Here is a 20,435-nt window from a genome sequence, read left to right as displayed (position 1 = left end):
CCTGTCTCGGGGGCAGGGAATTCATATGGTGTTCGTGGAAGTGGAAATGACTCGGGTTGGGAAGCATTTTCCGATCAGGGCCAGTGTGATCTCCTGGACTCGTTTCGATCGCCTCAGGGGGTCGGAGAGGAATTTCCCAGATTTTTTTTCCCCATATTGGCCCTGGGGTTTTTCACTCTGGGTTTTCGCCTCTCCCTGGAGATCACATGGTCTGGAATGGGGGGGTGGGGGTGAGTTAATAGGTTGTGATGAACAAAGCATCGTAGCTGTGAGGGACAGCTAGGTGGATAGGATATTGGTATGTAGATAGGCTGGAAAATTGGGCGGGGATCCTGGATTCAGGATTCAATCCTGGACCGGGGAGCGGCGCGGGCTTGGAGGGCCGAAGGGCCTGTTCCTGTGCTGTATTGTTCTTTGTTTGATCTTTGTCACTACATTGCATTCTTAATGCAAGCCTCTTTGTAACATGAATAAATACACTTTAAGCGTTTAATAACATGATAATTGAAGTTCCTTTTAGGTACTGCCAGTATCACTTGCCTTCTGATCTCATTAAACCCTTGGTCCATTCATGGACCAACACGAGTGTCTGCCTCTCACATCACAACATTATTTGATTGAACTCTATCATGGAATGCTCAGGCGATAGAAATGAATGGGAACTGCGCTAAATCTCTGCAATGGCTGCAGTCATACCTAGCACAATGATAGTTGCGATTGTTCGAGGTCAATCCTAGCAGACCCATGGTCCTCATACTTGAGTTCCTCAACGTCCTGTGTTCTCTGAAAATATATCCAGCTGTTTCATGACCTATCTGCTATCAATTGGTCAGAAGTGGAGGTGTTTTAGTGTTGATGTTAAAATGTACAACTTAATCTGTAACTCCTCAGATATCAGGAACTGAACAATATCCAGTCTAGTAAATGGTCAGTGATATTCCTGCCACACAACTCCATCCCTGTTTGACACTAAGTCACATTACCATTGCGGAAACCCCCTTCAACAACCATGAGGGTTACAATTGAACACAACCTTAACTAGAAGAGTCAGAGGCTGGGAATTTGCTGCAAGGCTCACTTCCTGAATTCCCAAAGTCTGTGAATAATCCACAAGACAAAAATGGGCAACGTGACGGAATACACTCCACAATCATGGATTATTGTGTCCAACATTATCTAAGCAGCTCGACACCATCGAGAATGAAGCTACCCACTTGATTTGCATGGAATTTGTTCTTAAAAATATTTCCTCCCACGTCACAATGTCAGCATATGCACCTCGTAAAAGGTGCACTGCAGCAAATCACTAACACTCCCTTAACAGAACGTCCAAAGCCTATGCCTCTCCCACCTTGAAGGACAATGGGTGAAAGAGAGGTCCGGTGTACCCAATAGCTACACATCTAGCCCCTTCATCCAACTGCTTCCTTCAATAATTATTTTGTACTGAGGCATCTTCAATTACACAAGCATATAAAAAATATTTTGTGTTTAAAAATTGTTTTTCACGTCTACCAAGCATCTCCAAACTCCTTGTATTCAATGAAGTAGTTTTGAGTTGTAGTCGTCGTATTATAGGAAACATGTCAGGCAATTTTCATACATCAAATTCCCAGAGCTAACAATGTGATACTGAACATATAATGCGTCTTCTTACGATGTTGATTGGGGCATAACTCTCTGACTGTTTTCTGAAATGGTGCTGTGCGACATGTTTCATCCACTGCAATGGGCAGATTGTATCTTGTGTAAACGTCTCATCTGAAAGACAGCACTTCCAAAAATATAATCCTCCTCACAACTGTGGTCGAGTGTAAACCTAACTTCTGCGTCCCAAACAAAAAGATCTGATTGCAGGAGGAGGAAGGATTATCTCACTGATTCAAATCAGTATTTTGTTGTTCAATACACAATACCACATAATTTTATTCCCACGCTACTAATGATAATGAATGCAACAAGATCTTTGTAGAATTAGAGAGGAAGGAAACTGGAAAATAGGAAAGAAAAGGAGACACATAGCAAATATTGTGATCTGAAAACGATCTGCAGAGATGAAAATAGCCAGAGGATCTGTCAGCATCTGTAAAAAGGAAACGGTTTGGGTATAATTCTGAAAAAAAAAGAAAATGGTGTTAGTGGCAGTGAACAAAGTCGAGTGAGAGGCAACAAAGGCAGGTGGGGAAAAGCAGCTTAAAACACAAAAGAGTTGGAATGATGGAAATGTGTCAAACAAAAACTGGGAAAGGGACTCAAATGAAAACTTTGGGAACGAAAATCCCAACTGCTCCCCATTGTTGCTGTCCATTGATTTCATTACTTGCTTTCAGCATCTTGAAAACTTGCACGAACACATCCCGTATTTTGCCCTGCCCGAGTGGAATTATTCCAACATTCACAAATTTTCACATTGACAATAATTTCTCAACTCTGGTAATATCCTTGTTTTGACTGCATGACAACTTAATATTGAAATGTTAAAACTGCAAACAACCTGGAAAAGTTTCTTACCCCTTTCTCCTCAATCCCCAACATCAACAAGTTGAGCTTCTCTTTCTTTAATTTATTCTTCCCTGGAAGTGCGTGTCACCATCCAGGCCAGGATTTATTTATTTATCCATTTCTAATTGACGGTGTTGATGATCTGACGTCATGGAATGCTGCAGCCTATGTGGGGTGTAGAAGGTCAGGTGTTAAACACGAAATCCAGAATTCATGCAATAAGGGTCCAACTGAAATCATGGAAGACTTAACAAAGAACAATACAATAATACAGCACAAGAACAGGCCCTTCGGCCCTCCAAGCCCGCGCCGCTCCCTGGTCCAAACTAGACCATTCTTTTGTATCCCTCCATTCCCACTCCGTTCATATGGCTGTCTAGATAAGCCTTAAACGTTCCCAGTGTGTCCGCCTCCACCACGTTGCCTGGCAGTGCATTCCAGGCTCCCACCACCCTCTGTGTAAAATATGTCCGCCTGATATCCGTGTTAAACCTCCCCCCCTTCACCTTGAACCCATGATCCCTCGTGAACGTCACCACCGACCTGGGGAAAAGCTTCCCACCGTTCACCCTATCTATGCCTTTCATAATTTTATACACCTCTATTAAGTCTCCCCTCATCCTTCGTCTTTCCAGGGAGAACAACCCCAGTTTACCCAATCTCTCCTCATAACTAAGCCCCTCCATACCAGGTAACATCCTGGTAAACCTCCTCTGTACTCTCTCCAAAGCCCCCACGTCCTTCTGGTAGTGTGGCGACCAGAACTGGACGCAGTATTCCAAATGCGGCCGAACCAACGTTCTATACATCTACAACATCAGACCCCAACTTTTATACTCTATGCCCCGTCCTATAAAGGCAAGCATGCCATATGCCTTCTTCACCAACTTCTCCACCTGTGACGTCACTTTCATGGATCTGTGGACTTGCACCCCCAGGTCCCTCTGCGTATCTACACCCTTTATGGTTCTGCCATTTATCATATAGCTCCTCCCTACATTATTTCTACCAAAATGCATCACTTCGCATTTATCAGGATTGAACTCCATCTGCCATTTCTTTGCCCAAATTTCCAGCCTAATTATATCCTTCTGAAGCCTCTGACAATGCTCCTCACTATCTGCAAGTCCTCCAATTTTGTGTCGTCCGCAAACTTACTGATCACCCCAGTTACACCTTCTTCCAGATCATTTATATAAATCACAAACAGCAGAGGTCCCAATACAGAGCCCTGCGGAACACCACTAGTCACAGGCCTCCAGCCGGAAAAAGACCCTTCCACTACCACCCTCTGTCTTCTGTGACCAAGCCAGTTCTCCACCCATCTAGACACCTCCCCCTTTATCCCATGAGATCCAACATTTTTAACCAGCCTACCATGAGGGACTTTGTCAAACACTTTACTAAAGTCCATATAGAAGACATCCACGGCCCTTCCCTCGTCAACCATTCTGGTCACTTCTTCAAAAAACTCCACCAGGTTAGTGAGGCATGACCTCCCTCTCACAAAACCATGCTGACTATCGTTAATGAGTTTCTTCCTTTCTAAATGCGCATACATCCTATCTCTAAGAATCTTCTCCAACAACTTCCCCACCACGGACGTCAAGCTCACCGGCCTATAATTACCCGGGTTATCCTTCCTACCCTTCTTAAATAACGGGACCACATTAGCAATCCTCTGGGACCTCACCTGCGTCCAGTGACGAGACAAAGATTTGCGTCAGAGGCCCAGCGATTTCATCTCTCGTCTCCCTGAGCAGCCTTGGATAGATTCCATCAGGCCCTGGGGATTTGTCAGTGTTTAAATTCTCTAACAAACCTAACACTTCCTCCTTTGTAATGGAGATTTTCTCCAACGGTTCAACACTCCCCTCCGAGACACTCCCAGTCAACACATCCCTCTCCTTTGTGAATACCGACGCAAAGTATTCATTTAATTTACACAGAGATTGGACAAACCAAACTAGCAATGGTATAGTAGAGGAGGCGTTCCTGGAGTGTTCTTTTTAGACAAATGCATTGAGGAGCCAACCAGCGAACAGGCTATTCTAAACCAGATACTGTGCAATGAGTAATGAAGGATTAATTCACAATCTTGTGCAGTTCCCTTGGAGAAGAGCACCTATTAAATGACAGAATGTTTCATTAAGTTCGAGAGTTAAATATTTGAATCTGAAACTAGGGCTCTGAATCTAAACAAATGAAATTAAGAGTGTATGTGAAGCGAATTATCAAAGATAGATGGTGGAACCTTACTAAAGTGGTTGAAGGTGGATAGGGAATGGTTTATTTTTAAACAACGTTTTCATGAATTACAATAGTGCTTACATCCTGTCTGGCGCAAAAAAACTGCTGAAATGTGGCTCAAACGTGGCTTATTCAATAAATTAGGGATAATATTAAAACCAACGTGGAGCCATATAAAATTGGCATAGAAAGGCAGCAAGGCTGATGATGGGAAATGTTTTGAATTCAGCAAAAGAAGATTGAAAAATGATCCAGCGCAGGAAGTAGATTATGAGATTACAATTGCAGACAAGTAGAAACTAACAGTAAAAGTCTCTGTAAATATGCGAAGAGAAAAAAATAAATAAAGACAATGGAGGTCCCTTCTTATCAGAACCAAGGAAAATAAAGAAATGGCAGATGAATTGAACATAAACTTTCATTCTGTCATCACAAAAGAGGGCACAGAAAAGAAAAAACAACTTCCAAATATGTTAGGGAACCAAATGAACAGGCGGAATTGAACGAAATCTGTATTTGTAAGAAAAATGTGATGGGAATATTAATGGGTTTAAAGAGTGGCAAATCACCAGAACCTGATACTCGACATCTGAGTATTAAAGGAAGTGGCTCTGAAAATATTGGATGCACTGGTGGTCATTGTCCAAAATTCCTACAGAATTGAGGGTTGTAAATGTAACCCCACTATTTAAAAATGTAGGAAGAGAAAAAAGAGCATTACACACCAATTAGCCGGACATCAGTAGTGGGGAAGTCGCCAGAAAAACTTTAAAAACTAGTTCGAAAACATTAACGGGATCGAAAAAAGCCCAGCATGGGTTTATAAAAGGCAAATAATGCTTTAAAAATCGACAGGAGTTTTCTGGGGATGTAATTAGGAGAATAGTTAAGAGAGACCCAGTAGAAGAATTGCGTTTGTGCTTTCAGAAGGCTTTTGATATGATTCCTCATAACAAATCAGAGGGCAAAGTTAAAGTACATGGGTCAGGCGGTAATTTGTTAGTGTGGATCCAAATTGATTGATACACAAGAAAAAGAGAGTGAGAATACATGGCAGGCAGTGACTTGTCCGGTACCACGGGTATCAGGGCTTCACACCCAGCTTTTCTCAAAATATATAAATGATCAGGATGAGGGAACCAAATGTAACAGTTTCAAATTTACTGATGAAACAATACTGGGTGGGATTAAGGGAATGGAGGATACAAGGAGTTGTCAAAGTGGTTTGGACAAGGTGAGTGGGTGAGCAGATAATTGAATGGCAGTTGCAGTAGAATGCCACTAAATGTAAGGTTATACACTGGTGTGGAAAAACAGAGTATTATTCAAGTGGTGAAATAATCGGAAGTGTAAACAGCCAGAGGGATCTGGGTGTCCTTGTACACCAATCAGTGAAAGTGCACAGGCAGATGCCTCGAGCAACTCGGAAGGCAAATGGAATGGTGCCTTCATTGCAAAAGGACTTCTGATCATAATTAGACATGTCCATCTGCAGCTGTACAGCGCCTTGGCAAGACCACAACTGTCGTATTGCGTGCAGGTTTGAAAGGATATATTTGCCATCGAGAAAATATAGTGGAGGCTGACACAAGAGTTGGCCGCACTGTCCGAAGAGGAGGGATTTGTTCAAGTTTGCCAGTTTCACTACAGTTCAGAAGGATGAGAGGAGATCTGATTGAAATGTATAAAAGTCGAACAGCACTGGACAGACGACATAAGTTTTCCATGGTTGGGGAATCTAGAACCAGGGGGCCCAGTCTCTGGATACGGGAGACTATTTAGGAGAGGAGGAGAATTGTTTTTCACTTAAAGGGTAGTGGACCTGTGGAATTATCTGCCCTTGAAGGTTCTGGAGGCCAAGTCACTGAATATATTCAAGAAAGAAATGCATTTTTAAAAGATACGGATAGAAGGCGAGAATATGTCATTGAGATAGATGCAGTAAGAAGTCTCACAACACCAGGTTAAAGTCCAACAGGTTTATTTGGTCGCAAAACCCACTAGCTACCAAAGCCATTTGCTACCAAATAAACCTGTTGGACTTTAACCTGGTGTTGTGAGACTTTTTACTGTGTTTACCCCAGTCCAACGCCGGCATCTCCACATCATTGAGATAGATGGTCAGCTATGATCTCAATGAATGGCAGATGATAAATGTTCTTCTACTCCTGGTTTCCATGTTTCTACATATGCACAGGTAACCCTTGCAGAATTCGCAGCCTCTAACCTGCACTTGTTGCCAAATTACCACCACACCCCTTCCTCAATGTAGATAACGGCGTTGACTAATAATGCATAGATCCGGGCTAATACTGTGGGCACATGCTTTCAAATAACCAGTGTGGAAGATTTTGGAAATGAAAATCAACTAATACATCTTGAACTGAAATCTCGTTTCGGTAATGCTGACCATGAAAACATTATCCATTGGTGTAAAAACCCATCCCAATCAATAATGTCGTTTGTAGACTGAGATCTGCTGTCCTTGTCTGGACTACGTGTGACCCCAGCTCTAAAACAGTGTGATTACGTCTTGAAGAGTCTCAGAGGCAACTCAGTTTTATTAAATGGCTGCAAAGTCTAAAAGTATTGAAACCGAATGATTCACCTGGAAATTACAATTACATTCCCAACCCTGTCGACCCTACAAATTTCATCATGTGGGGCCAGTGCTAAGATTCGGAAAGCTATCCCACTGACTAGTCAACCAGTTCCCTGAAACAATGAACCTCTTAACATCATACTTGCAGACAATGTCCCAAATACAACCATCATCATTGTTGGGTATGACCTGTCCCGCTGACAGGAAAGACCCACAAGACATCCAGTGGGGAGCGGATTGCCCTGGATTTCCTCAACATTGAGTCTGAACTCCCTGAAGTCTCATAATCCGGTTGGAAGCGTGGCAATGAAATTGCCTGCTGGTTTCAGCCTACAATGCCCACTATCTGATGAACAAGTGCTCCTCCATATGATGCACTGTTTGGAGGAAGCACTGAGGATGGCAAGGGCAGGAAATATACTCTGGGTGGGGACTGAAATATCCATCAACAAGTCATGCTCAGTAGCGCCACCACTGAACGAGCGAGCAACGTCCTAAAGGGCATAGCTGCTGCACTGGGTCTGCGGCAGGCGGTGAGTGAATCAACAAAAGGTTTAACTTCCTTGACCTCCTCCTGATCAGGCTGTCTGTTCCAGATGCACATGGTCAAAGTTGTCGGAGTGACCAACAAACTTTCCATTAGGAGGCAAAGTCCTGACTTACCTTCAGGTGTTGTGTGGATTTACCAACGAGTTAAATGTGATAGGTTTTGTACAGATCAGTTGAGTCAAAACTGCGCAGCCATTAGACAGTGTGATCAATCAGTAGGAGCGGCAGAATTGTATTCGACCTTCACGGCCCAGCATATCATCTGCTCTGCTATTGCCAGTGTATCAGTCCGAGTGAATGAACAGTGCAGGAGGGGATGCCATTGATAGCGCCCGGGGGTACCTCAACAACAGGTGTCAAACAGGTGAAGGTTCAACACGGGAATGCTTTTATAGCAAACAGCAGAACAAGCATGAGGGAAGTGACCCGAAATCTAATGAATCGGATCCAAAGCTCTGCATCCCTGCCGGATTCGACCATGGCTGGTGTGAATTATTAACTAACCATCTGGAGTATTAGGCGCCCCAAATATCCACGTCCTAAATTAAATATGTTTCAGTATGTCTGAACATTCCAGTACAAAAGATAAAGCTGAAACATTGGCAAATATTATTAGCCAGAAGAACGCAGGAGGTGAAAGAAAGAATTAAAGCAAAATAGTGCGGATGCTGCAATGTGAAACAAAAAGAGAAAACCCCGGAAAATCTCAGCAGGTCTGACAGCACCTGTGAGGAGAGAATAGAGCCAACGTTTCGAGTCTGGATGACCCTTCATCAGAGCTCTGACGAAGGATTATCTGGGCATGAAACTTTGGCTCTATTCTCTCCCCACAGATGCTGTCGGACCTGCTGAGATTTTCGAGCCTTTCCTGTTTTAGGAGCCAGTAGATGATCTATTGTGACTGTCTATTGAGGTCCCTGTCATCACAGATGTCAGTCCTTAGCTAATTCAGTTCACTCCAAATGATATCATGAAATAACCAAAGTAAATGTAAACTGTAAATGCTTTGGGCCGTGGCAATATTCTGGCAGGAGAAAGACGTATCAGTGATCGTACTTCTAACTTAATCTCAGATGTGGGGTGTTTGCTGACGATTGCACTGTTTTCAGCACAATTTGCAACTCCACAGATGCTGAAGCAATTAGTGCACATATGCAAGAAAACCTGGACACCAGTCAGGCCTGGGCTGCGATATGCCAAGTAACGTTCGCGCTACAAAAATGCCAGGCAATTACAAATGCCATCAAAAGAGATTCCACCCCTCCCTCCTTGGCGATTGAATTTCATTACAATCATTGAATCCCCCTCTATCACGATGCTGGGGGGGTGCAGCTGACCTGAAACTGAATTGTACCAGGCACAAAATACTGGTGACGAGAGCAGGTCAGATTCTGTGGAGTGTGACTCACTTCCTCACTCCCCAAGACCTCTTCATCGTCTAAAAGGCACAGTCAGAGTGTGATGGAATCGTCTCCAGTTGCCTGGATGTGCGCAGTTCCAACAACTTTCAAGACGCTCGACAGCATCCTGGACAAAACAGCCACCTGATTGACACCCCATCTCACCAACATCAGCATTCACACCCTCCACTATCGACACACATGGCAGCGGTGTTTACCATTTACATGATACACTGCCACAACATCATAAAAAAGTGGATCATATAGTCTAACAGTAATCTGATGTCATGTTGGGCACGGAAGTTCAGATGAAATTAATCCCATTGAAATTATTGCTGGTTCTCTGGGATTTCTCACTCTCTTTGAAAATTATTTTAAATTAAAAATTTGGTTTATTCATATGTCGTTTAAATTAAGGACGGAATCAAAATGTGATCTTTATTCAGTGTTGAGAAGGGATCAGGACCCAGTCCAGGGACTGCCTCCTGTACTCAAAACAACTGGGAAATCCCTGAACAGATCCTTTCCTTCTCATTCCCAGTGCTTACCTTTCACTCTGTTTTCCAATACGCTCCTTATTATTCTTTACAGAAAGTAAAGGAAATCGCAGACAGTGGGAACCTCGCGGACTGTTCCAAACTGCTCCTAAATCTGGTGATAGAGAAAGGCCCTCGGGCTCTCAGGGTGATGTGGGAATCCTTTGTGGAAATGCACCGTGGGTTACCAAAGTTGGAGAAAATACTGAGAGAATTACCGACACTTGGTACAGTAAAATCGCGCAGTGAATTAACCATTGCAGATTGTTCTGATATTGCACATAGCTGATTTCATGACTGTAATTCCTTTAATCAGGTCCTGATGCATTTGTTTACATGAACATCCCACAAGGTTTATCGGAAGTACCCAGTAACCTAAAAGGTAAGTGATGACAGTGAAGAATTCAAACTAATTATTTCACTTCTAAGAGTCTGAATAATTAGTTGTCAGAATTTGGGAATCAGAAAATCGAAGTCTCGGAATCAGGGTTAAATATTGTTTGAATTTGTCGTCCATCCTCATCTGTTCTGCACAGGTTCAAGTTTGCAATTCATACGACCATACACATTAGGAGCAAATGTTGACCCCTCGGTCCCTCTAAACTGCTCCACCATTGATCAAGAAGGCAAATGGGATGTTGGCCTATATCGCAAGGGTAATAGAATATAAAAGCAGAGATGTCTTGCTGCTTCTGTACAGGGCATTGGTGCGGCCGCAGCTGGAATACTGTGTGCAGTATTGGCCCCTTATTTGCGGAAGGATATATTGGCCTTGGAGGGAGTGCAGAGAAGGTTCACCAGGTTGATACCAGAGATGAGGGGTGTTGATTGTGAGGAGAGACTGAGCAGATTGGGTTTGTATTCGTTGGAATTTAGAAGGCTGAGGGGGGATCTTATAGAGACCTGTAAGATAATGAAGGGGCCGGATAGGGTAGAGATGGAGAGATTCTTTCCACTTAGAAAGGAAACTAGAACTAGAGGGCACAGCCTCAAAATAAAGGGGAGTCAGTTTAGGACAGAGTTGAGGAGGAACTTCTTCTCTCAGAGGGTGGTGAATCTCTGGAATTCTCTGCCCACTGAAGTGGTGGAGGCTACCTCGTTGAATATGTTTAAATCACGGATAGATGGATTCCTGGTCGGTAAGGGAATTAGGGGTTATAGGGATCAGGCGGGTAAGTGGAACTGATCCACTTCAGATCAGCCATGATCTTATTGAATGGCGGGGCAGGCTCGAGGGGCTAGATGGCCTACTCCTGCTCCTATTTCATATGTTCTTATGAACAAGTCCATGGCTGATCGCATCACAACCTTCACACTGCATTCCTGTTTTTCCCAATCATCTTTCGTCTGTTGTGCTTTATATTTTTTCACTTCAGCAACTCTAAATTACCAGAACCTCATTTTCTTGTTCTGTGTATTTTCCACCACAGTCCAGAAATGCTTCGAATGTCTGAACTTCACTGAACCGTTGTCAAGTTTGTTTTTTCAAGTTTATTCTTTAAATAGTTCAAATCCTCAGTTAACTAATCAATTTCGGGGGATTAGCGGGGGTAAATATGTGGAGTTACGGGAAAGTGCTTGGGTGGGATGTTCTGTTGGAGAGTCGGTGCACACTCGATGGACCTGGTGGCTTCCTTCCCCACTATCAAGGCTCGCCTTGTTAACATGCTCGTAATGTCTCTGTTTTGCAACTCATAAACACCCTTCAACGTGTTCTGAAAGCCAAGTATCGAGAGCTCGGCGAGCCTTTGTGAGGGTGACCATCAAAGCTAATGAGTGCTGCTTATTGTGTTGCTGTTCTAAATCGTGAATTACCTTTTTGCATTTGATCACTTTAATTTATTCTTCTTCCTTTTGGAACAAGTAAATGATATGATGCGGCCCCTTAAATGTTCCTTTACGCTGTTTCATCGGGCCAGAGACAGTATTAAGTTATAGACAACCTTGTAATTATTTTCTCATCATCATTTAAGAAAGATGCATTCAAACGCCATCTCTTTGCAGTAGATTTTTGACCCAGGTCACAAGTCTATGGACTTATGATCAGAGAGAGTTATAGTGAGAATGTCACTGTTAATGATTCTATGAGACTCTGACTCAATTGTAAATAAACAGTCAATGCGAGAGTGACAGCAGTGAGTTTTGGAATAAAATACAAAGTCTCTGTTACTCGGGTGCAGAAGCTTCCATATGTCCAGCAGCCCAGATTCAGTAACACGATTTCTCAGTGATTTGCTTATATTGGAGCAGGGGTTTGATGATGCTGAGAGCCAGTCTCCCATTTGGGACAGAACACAATTCGAATCTCACCCAATAAGGACAATCCTGTACTTTTAGCTGAGATAAGGTTGAAGAATATTTTCATGAATTGGGGATCATTCTCATTTGGGGCACATGAATGAAAGTTCCGTGCCTTCTCCTGTTCCATCATGCAATACGAATTTGCCTTCATTGTCCGTATGTTGTGAGTGGACACAAATCTTCACCAGTCTGTGAAATAAGATTGCTAAACCCCTTATTCCCCCTGATGGGTGAGAGGAAAAGAAGACCTGGTTTTCCCAAGATCTGCCCAGCTACTATGTTCTTTATCTGACAAATGTGTTTCCTTTAAAAATGCAATTTTGCAGCTTTGATGTTTCAGCTGAGAGAGCATTTTTCCCTGAAGAGGTTTATATCAGGTTTACATTCTAGCTAATTACCTTCAACACATCCATAATAATCTGCATTTAATTGATCTGACCGGAGTATCAGCTGGGCAAGTAGCCTGATGTCAGAGAAGAAAGCATTGAGAGAGGGGGAAGGAGAAAAAGAAAGAAAAATGTACTGCCAATACAATGGCTTTTACATGGTTCCCTTGGGATTACTGTGAGATAAAAACTATATACATAAAAAGGTTAACTGCAAATTTGATCCATTTCCAAGTGCTGAAAACCAAATGTGCTCAAACCAACAAAAGTGGCTCGCTATTCAACCCATCAAATGTCTACTTGAGTCTCATAACTATAATTCTCCAGAGCAGATGTTCCGACTCTGAGGCCGACAGCTCCATTGGTGATAAGCCACATGAGTTAACTCTCCCGTCTAAACAAGCGCAGCCGTGTCCATGGATACGGTCAGCTGAGACTGCTCCACCCCACCCATCAAAGTGTTCATAGCCCCACCCGTTATGTGAACTGGCTAAAACTTTCTGAACATCAGTGAATAAAGCAAAGTGCATATAAAAAATAAATCTCTGCCTCTTGGAAAATAATATCAGCAAATAACATGCCATGTGGTGCAAGGTTCTTTCCAGCTGCTTCCCCTCCAATCAGCTCGCACTGATGCCCAGATGTTGCAAACCCTCTGCAGCCTCCAATGCAGATGAAAAGAATTTGCTTGCATCCTTGAGGTGGACTCTCAGCCTCACCGGGTAATGTTTTGAAACCTTATGCTTTTCTCCCTAAGCTGCTTTTTAGTAGCTGTATATTCACATGTTTACCACTCCAGATGTGGTGAGTCGTCGTTATCGAGCATGAATCGCCTTCCGTTCAATTGGAGATTTTTCTCACCTGGAGCCTTGGTGAGAATATACTCTTGTGTCCGGAATCTGAGCGATTTTACCACCGGTTATCTCAGGGGTGCATTAGTATTCAACGGCTTTTGTTGCAGCGATCTATGAACCCGCTCTAGTTGTAGTCGAACATCGACTGGCAGTTTCTGTAGCTCATTGAAAGAGCTTTTGATCAAATGGATAATGTCCCCGCCTTCTGAGTTTTCTGGCACTCCATAAATTCACAGGGGATTCTGTCTCCTGAATTTTCCGAGGTACTCACATCTTTCCTGTACCTGCCTATTTCGATAGAGTAAATGAAAGAGTAGCTTGTCGTTGTTTATGTTGTTATCTTCAAACTTTCTCATTCTGTTCTCAGAATCCAGTAACTGCTTTGAAAACCCGCTGACAGTTTGTTCCAGTTCTGAGATTGAATTAATGTTTTTCTCAAGGACCTCATTTACGGAATTTCTGAATGTTCTCAGTTCAGGAAAGTGCTCAGACCAGACCTTTCCATACCTGACTTTTCTCAGTTCAATCAGCATGGGGTTCAGCTCAGACTTCTCAATACCGGATGTGGTGCTCAGGCAGCCCTGATGCTGCCATGTGGAGAGGGGTGGCGAATTCTCACTTTGTTTCAATCTTCCTTAAACACTTTGCATTCTTCTCTCTTCTGTCTCATAGTTTGGCTCTTGTGTCTATATCTATAAGTGGTAATTGTTTGGAGGTTATTTAATAACTGGATGGCGATGGATCTTTGTTCGGCATGAACAGAGAAATACGCAGTCGGCAGCGATTAATTTCTCCAGCTCCGTCTTGTGTCCAATTTCCCTCCTTTTTGAAGAACTTGGCTGTCAGACAACCCTTGCAATTTTAAATGTTTCGCTGGACTTTCAATAATTTCACCTTTCCTTTCCCCGACAAGTCACTCTCATTCCAAATTATCTGCCAATTCAGTTAACTAAGTCTTAGTTACTTTCTGTAAACCCATCAGTGTTACACCTTCCATTTTCAGGAACGTCTTCGCAATTTCCAACGGCATTTCGCATTCCAACTGTGGTACAATAAACACCAAAATAATTTTACCGTTCAGCATCCAGTAACTGGCCTTCCACGTGTGAACATTTCCACTGAGTTTTTACTCAGAATCCAATTACCCTTTCTCGACGTTTTGAAATTCCAGGCAGGTCCCCACTTCTGTAGCAATTCCAGTCGATGTTATAACGGGATGGGATGATCCCAGAATTAAACTCTGGCTCAAAGGATTGCAACTTAATTAAACTCTGGCTCAAAGGATTGCAACTTTTAAAAAGAAAAAAAAATAAACAGAGACTAACAGAGTCACAGAACCACTACTTAGTTTTAGCAACAAGAAAGGAACATTTATTAAACAATGAAAAATGGATTACAATAAAATACACCTTTACTACTCCTTTAGGCCACCCAATATACACACGTTCTAAGAATAACACGAATGACAATGTACAATTGCAGGAAACTATGATGGTCTCATCAGCACACAAGATACCGTTTGCTATTTCTCCTCCGAATCCACTCAGATGCTTGTCATTTGCGAGTTTCCAAACTCCACTCCCCAAAAAAATGTTCATGTCTTGCATTATATCTCACATCGACTTTGTCGCACAAATCGTCTCTCACACACATCCTCTCTATCACACACATCCACTCCTGGCACACACATCCTCTCCTGGCACACACATCCTCTCCTGGCAAACACATCCTCTCTATCACACACATCCTCTCCTGGCACACACATCCTCTCCTGGCACACACATCCTCTCCTGGCAAACACATCCAATCTATCACACACATCCTCTCTATCACACACATCCTCTCTATCACACACATCCTCTCTATCACACACACATCCTCTCTATCACACACACCCTCTCTATCACACACATCCTCTCTATCACACACATCCTCTCCTGGCACACACATCCTCTCTATCACACACATCCTCTCTATCACACACATCCTCTCTATCACACACATCCTCTCTATCACACACATCCTCTCTATCACACACACATCCTCTCTACGCACACATCCTCTCTATCACACACATCCTCTCTATCACACACATCCTCTCTATCACACACACCCTCTCTATCACACACATCCTCTCTATCACACACATCCTCTCTATCACACACATCCTCTCTATCACACACATCCTCTCTATCACACACATCCTCTCTATCACACACATCCTCTCTATCACACACATCCTCTCTACGCACACATCCTCTCTATCACACACATCCTCTCTATCACACACACCCTCTCTATCACACACATCCTCTCTATCACACACATCCTCTCTATCACACACATCCTCTCTATCACACACACCCTCTCTATCACACACATCCTCTCTATCACACACATCCTCTCTATCACACACATCCTCTCTATCACACACATCCTCTCCTGGCACACACATCCTCTCTATCACACACATCCTCTCTATCACACACATCCTCTCTATCACACACATCCTCTCTATCACACACATCCTCTCTATCACACACATCCTCTCCTGGCACACACATCCTCTCTATCACACACATCCTCTCTATCACACACATCCTCTCTATCACACACACATCCTCTCTATCACACACACCCTCTCTATCACACACACCCTCTCTATCACACACATCCTCTCTATCACACACACCCTCTCTATCACACACACCCTCTCTATCACACACACCCTCTCTATCACACACACCCTCTCTATCACACACACCCTCTCTATCACACACACCCTCTCTATCACACACACCCTCTCTATCACACACACCCTCTCTATCGCACACACCCTCTCTATCGCACACATCCTCTCTATCACACACATCCTCTCTATCACACACATCCTCTCCAGTACGCACGCACACACTCTCTGGCAAACACACCCTCCCTGATACACACATCCTTTCTGGCACACACATTCCCCCTGGCGCGCACGTCCCCTCTGGCATGCGCGCCCCCACTGGCATGCGCGCCCCTCCCTCCGGCGCGCGGGCCCTCCCTCCGGCGCGCGGGCCATCCCTCCGGCGCGCGGGCCCTCCCTCCGGCGCGCGGGCCCTCCCTCCGGGTTACACACTGTCTGATCTCACTGACTCCATCCTCCCCGGGTTACACACTGTCTGATCTCACTGACTCCATCCTCCCCGGGTAACACTGTCTGATCTCACTGACTCCATCCTCCCCGGGTTACACACTGTCTGATCTCACTGACTCCATCCTCCCCGGGTTACACACTGTCTGATCTCACTGACTCCATCCTCCCCGGGTTACACACTATCTGATCTCACTGACTCCATCCTCCCCGGGTTACACACTGTCTGATCTCACTGACTCCATCCTCCCCGGGTTACACACTGTCTGATCTCACTGACTCCATCCTCCCCGGGTTACACACTGACTGATCTCACTGACCGCATCCTCCCCGGGTTACACACTGTCTGTTGTCACTGACTCCATCCTCCCCGGGTTACACACTGTCTGATCTCACTGACCCCATCCTCCCTGGGTTACACACTGTCTGATCTCACTGACCCCATCCTCCCTGGGTTACACACTGTCTGATCTCACTGACTCCATCCTCCCCGGGTTACACACTGTCTGATCTCACTGACTCCATCCTCCCCGGGTTACACACTGTCTGATCTCACTGACTCCATCCTCCTCGGGTTACACACTGTCTGATCTCACTGACTCCATCCTCCCCGGGTTACACACTGTCTGATCTCACTGACTCCATCCTCCCCGGGTTACACACTGTCTGATCTCACTGACTCCATCCTCCCCGGGTTACACACTGTCTGATCTCACTGACTCCATCCTCCCCGGGTTACACACTGTCTGATCTCACTGACTCCATCCTCTCTGGGTTACACACTGCCTGACCTCACTGACTCCATCCTCCCCGGGTTACACACTGTCTGATCTCACTGACTCCATCCTCCCCGGGTTACACACTGTCTGATCTCACTGACTCCATCCTCCCCGGGTTACACACTGTCTGATCTCACTGACTCCATCCTCCCCGGGTTACACACTGTCTGATCTCACTGACTCCATCCTCCCCGGGTTACACACTGTCTGATCTCACTGACTCCATCCTCCCCGGGTTACACACTGTCTGATCTCACTGACTCCATCCTCCCCGGGTTACACACTGCCTGATCTCACTGACTCCATCCTCCCCGGGTTGCACACTGTCTGATCTCACTGACTCCATCCTCCCCGGGTTACACACTGCCTGATCTCACTGACTCCATCCTCCCCGGGTTACTCACTGTCTGATCTCACTGACTCCATCCTCCCCGGGTTACACACTGTCTGATCTCACTGACTCCATCCTCCTGTAGCTTTATACCCTCAAACCCAAATTTTCCATTCACTTTCACCTTGAAGTAAATCACAGTCGGGCTTTGCACAATCGTACCCATAGCAAAGCGGACACATTCTTTCAATGATCTTAATGATCCTTTGACTGGGTCCCTCCTGGCAGACTGGTGCAGGTGTCAGATAGACACCGATCTGTGCACCTGGAAGCGTGCAGTGTCTGTAATACTCATCCAGCTCTTCTCCAGATGACACAATGGATAGATTTGATAGAGAGGGAATTGCACCCGCACTGTGAGTTTACCAAACAAACAGGTCCTTTTGGGAACGGAGACCGGTTATTAATTGCGCAACAGATTACTTTGCTAATCTGATAATTAGAATCTATCCGACGCACAGAGGTCTTTGCACGTGCAAGTGTCTGAATGAAGCAAAAAGCTCTTCTCCAGATGACTCAATGGATAGATTTGATAGGGAATTGAGCCTGGACTGTTAGTTTACCAGACAAAGAAGTCCTGAGGAAACTGAAACTACTTATTAATAATTGGAAGTAAAACTATGTTTGGTTCCAGGAGAGATGCTGCATTTTGTGAGGTAAATATTTCTAGTGGCTGGGTAGAAAGAGGGAAGTGAGTGACCATCTGGAGTGACATCAGCGTCACGGGTGAGGGAGTTCCTGAGTACTGGAATTGTCCTATAGATAGCTGGTATTGGGAACTGCCTATATTGAGCTCAAACAACTCAGCATCTTGTCTGGAACTGAGCATAATTTAAATTATAATTATTAATAACTGGTTATTGAGGACTGACAGGGAATGTCAGCGGTCTCTACCTGTGATGCTGCTGAAAGAAAGCCAAGCCCAATGGAGAAAGAACATTTTCAGATTGCCTGGGCTTGCCTGGACGCGTTTCAAATCAGAATACACAGGTCGAGTAAAAATGAACGACTGGAGATCTGGAACAAAAACAGAAAATGCTGGAAAAACTCAGTAGCTGTGGCAGCATCGTGGAGAGAGAAACAGAGATAACATTGAGGTTCGAACCAAGAGTCATCGTGGACTCAACATGTTTACTCTGTTTTCTTTCATTCAGATGCTGCCAGACCTGCTGGGATTTTCCAGCACCTTCTCTTTATATTTCAAGAATTGAACAGAATTAGCAGTGACTCCGTGTCGCAAATAAATTTCCTGAAATATTACATGTAAAAGGTATGGCTGTAATGAGGTGTTTCTCGGTGGAATTTTACATGGAAAATTGTATTTATTACAGAGTGTCAGAATATGGGATCGTCTAACACCACCGGGGCTGAAGGATCAGATCCAACATCTTCAACAAGAGTGAAAATGGATGCGGGTAGGTTCAGAAAATAATTAAAATCGTAATTTCATACAGGACAAAGTTCCAGATTTTGAGCAAGAATCAACGGTTCAAATACAAAGTTAAAAGAGAACAGGGTCTGAGCAGGAAGAGGAATTGAGTGACCATCTAGAGGTTCATCCCAGTCACAGATGTAGGGAGCTCATGAGCTCTGGTACTGTCCAATAGATAGCTGGGGGCTATAAGGTGAATCCAGACAGTGACGAAACCAGAAAATCCCACTCGAGATCAACGGACCTTTCCATGATCTGCCCCTCCCCCGCTCTGATTCTCCAGCCATGTGGGACGGTAAAATACACCCCAACAAACTGCAGCACGGTTTAAACAGTGAGTTAAAATTCCAGCTGATACCACTGGACAAGTCAAATCTCAGGATCGAACCTGGCTAAATTGATCCTAACTTTTATTATTCATGTAGTGTTCGGATGTTTACTTTGGATGGCAACTACTGAACTGAGCCACTGACTCCATCCTCCCCGGGTTACACACTGTCTGATCTCACTGACTCCATCCTCCCCGGGTTACACACTGTCTGATCTCACTGACCCCATCCTCCCCGGGTTACACACTGTCTGATCTCACTGACTCCATCCTCCCCGGGTTACACACTGTCTGATCTCACTGACTCCATCCTCCCCGGGTTACACACTGTCTGATCTCACTGACTCCATCCTCCCCGGGTTACACACTGTCTGATCTCACTGACTCCATCCTCCCCGGGTTACACACTGTCTGATCTCACTGACTCCATCCTCCCCGGGTTACACACTGCCTGATCTCACTGACTCCATCCTCCCCGGGTTACACACTGTCTGATCTCACTGACTCCATCCTCCCCGGGTTACACACTGCCTGATCTCACTGACTCCATCCTCCCCGGGTTACTCACTGTCTGATCTCACTGACTCCATCCTCCCCGGGTTACACACTGTCTGATCTCACTGACTCCATCCTCCTGTAGCTTTATACCCTCAAGCCCAAATTTTCCATTCACTTTCACCTTGAAGTAAATCACAGTCGGGCTTTGCACAATCGTACCCATAGCAAAGCGGACACATTCTTTCAATGATCTTAATGATCCTTTGACTGGGTCCCTCCTGGCAGACTGGTGCAGGTGTCAGATAGACACCGATCTGTGCACCTGGAAGCGTGCAGTGTCTGTAATACTCATCCAGCTCTTCTCCAGATGACACAATGGATAGATTTGATAGAGAGGGAATTGCACCCGCACTGTGAGTTTACCAAACAAACAGGTCCTTTTGGGAACGGAGACCGGTTATTAATTGCGCAACAGATTACTTTGCTAATCT

General features: G+C 44.5%; 1 protein-coding gene across 1 annotated transcript in view; it reads left to right on the top strand.

Annotated features, from left to right (window-relative positions):
* Positions 1-20,435, top strand: part of LOC144483447 (NACHT, LRR and PYD domains-containing protein 3-like) — a 117,466-nt gene that overhangs the window by 27,597 nt on the left and 69,434 nt on the right. Inside the window, exons 5-7 of the mRNA XM_078202132.1 lie at positions 9,895-10,066; positions 10,156-10,221; positions 19,018-19,101. Of these exons, the coding sequence (XP_078058258.1) occupies positions 9,895-10,066; positions 10,156-10,221; positions 19,018-19,101 (322 nt within the window). The remainder of the gene's footprint in view (positions 1-9,894; positions 10,067-10,155; positions 10,222-19,017; positions 19,102-20,435) is intronic.

Source organism: Mustelus asterias, unplaced genomic scaffold (assembly GCF_964213995.1).
Source record: "Mustelus asterias unplaced genomic scaffold, sMusAst1.hap1.1 HAP1_SCAFFOLD_69, whole genome shotgun sequence".
NCBI classification, from domain to species: Eukaryota; Metazoa; Chordata; class Chondrichthyes; order Carcharhiniformes; family Triakidae; genus Mustelus; species Mustelus asterias.
The sequence above is the reverse complement of the archived record's forward strand: the minus strand, read 5'-3'. Positions and strand labels throughout refer to the sequence as shown.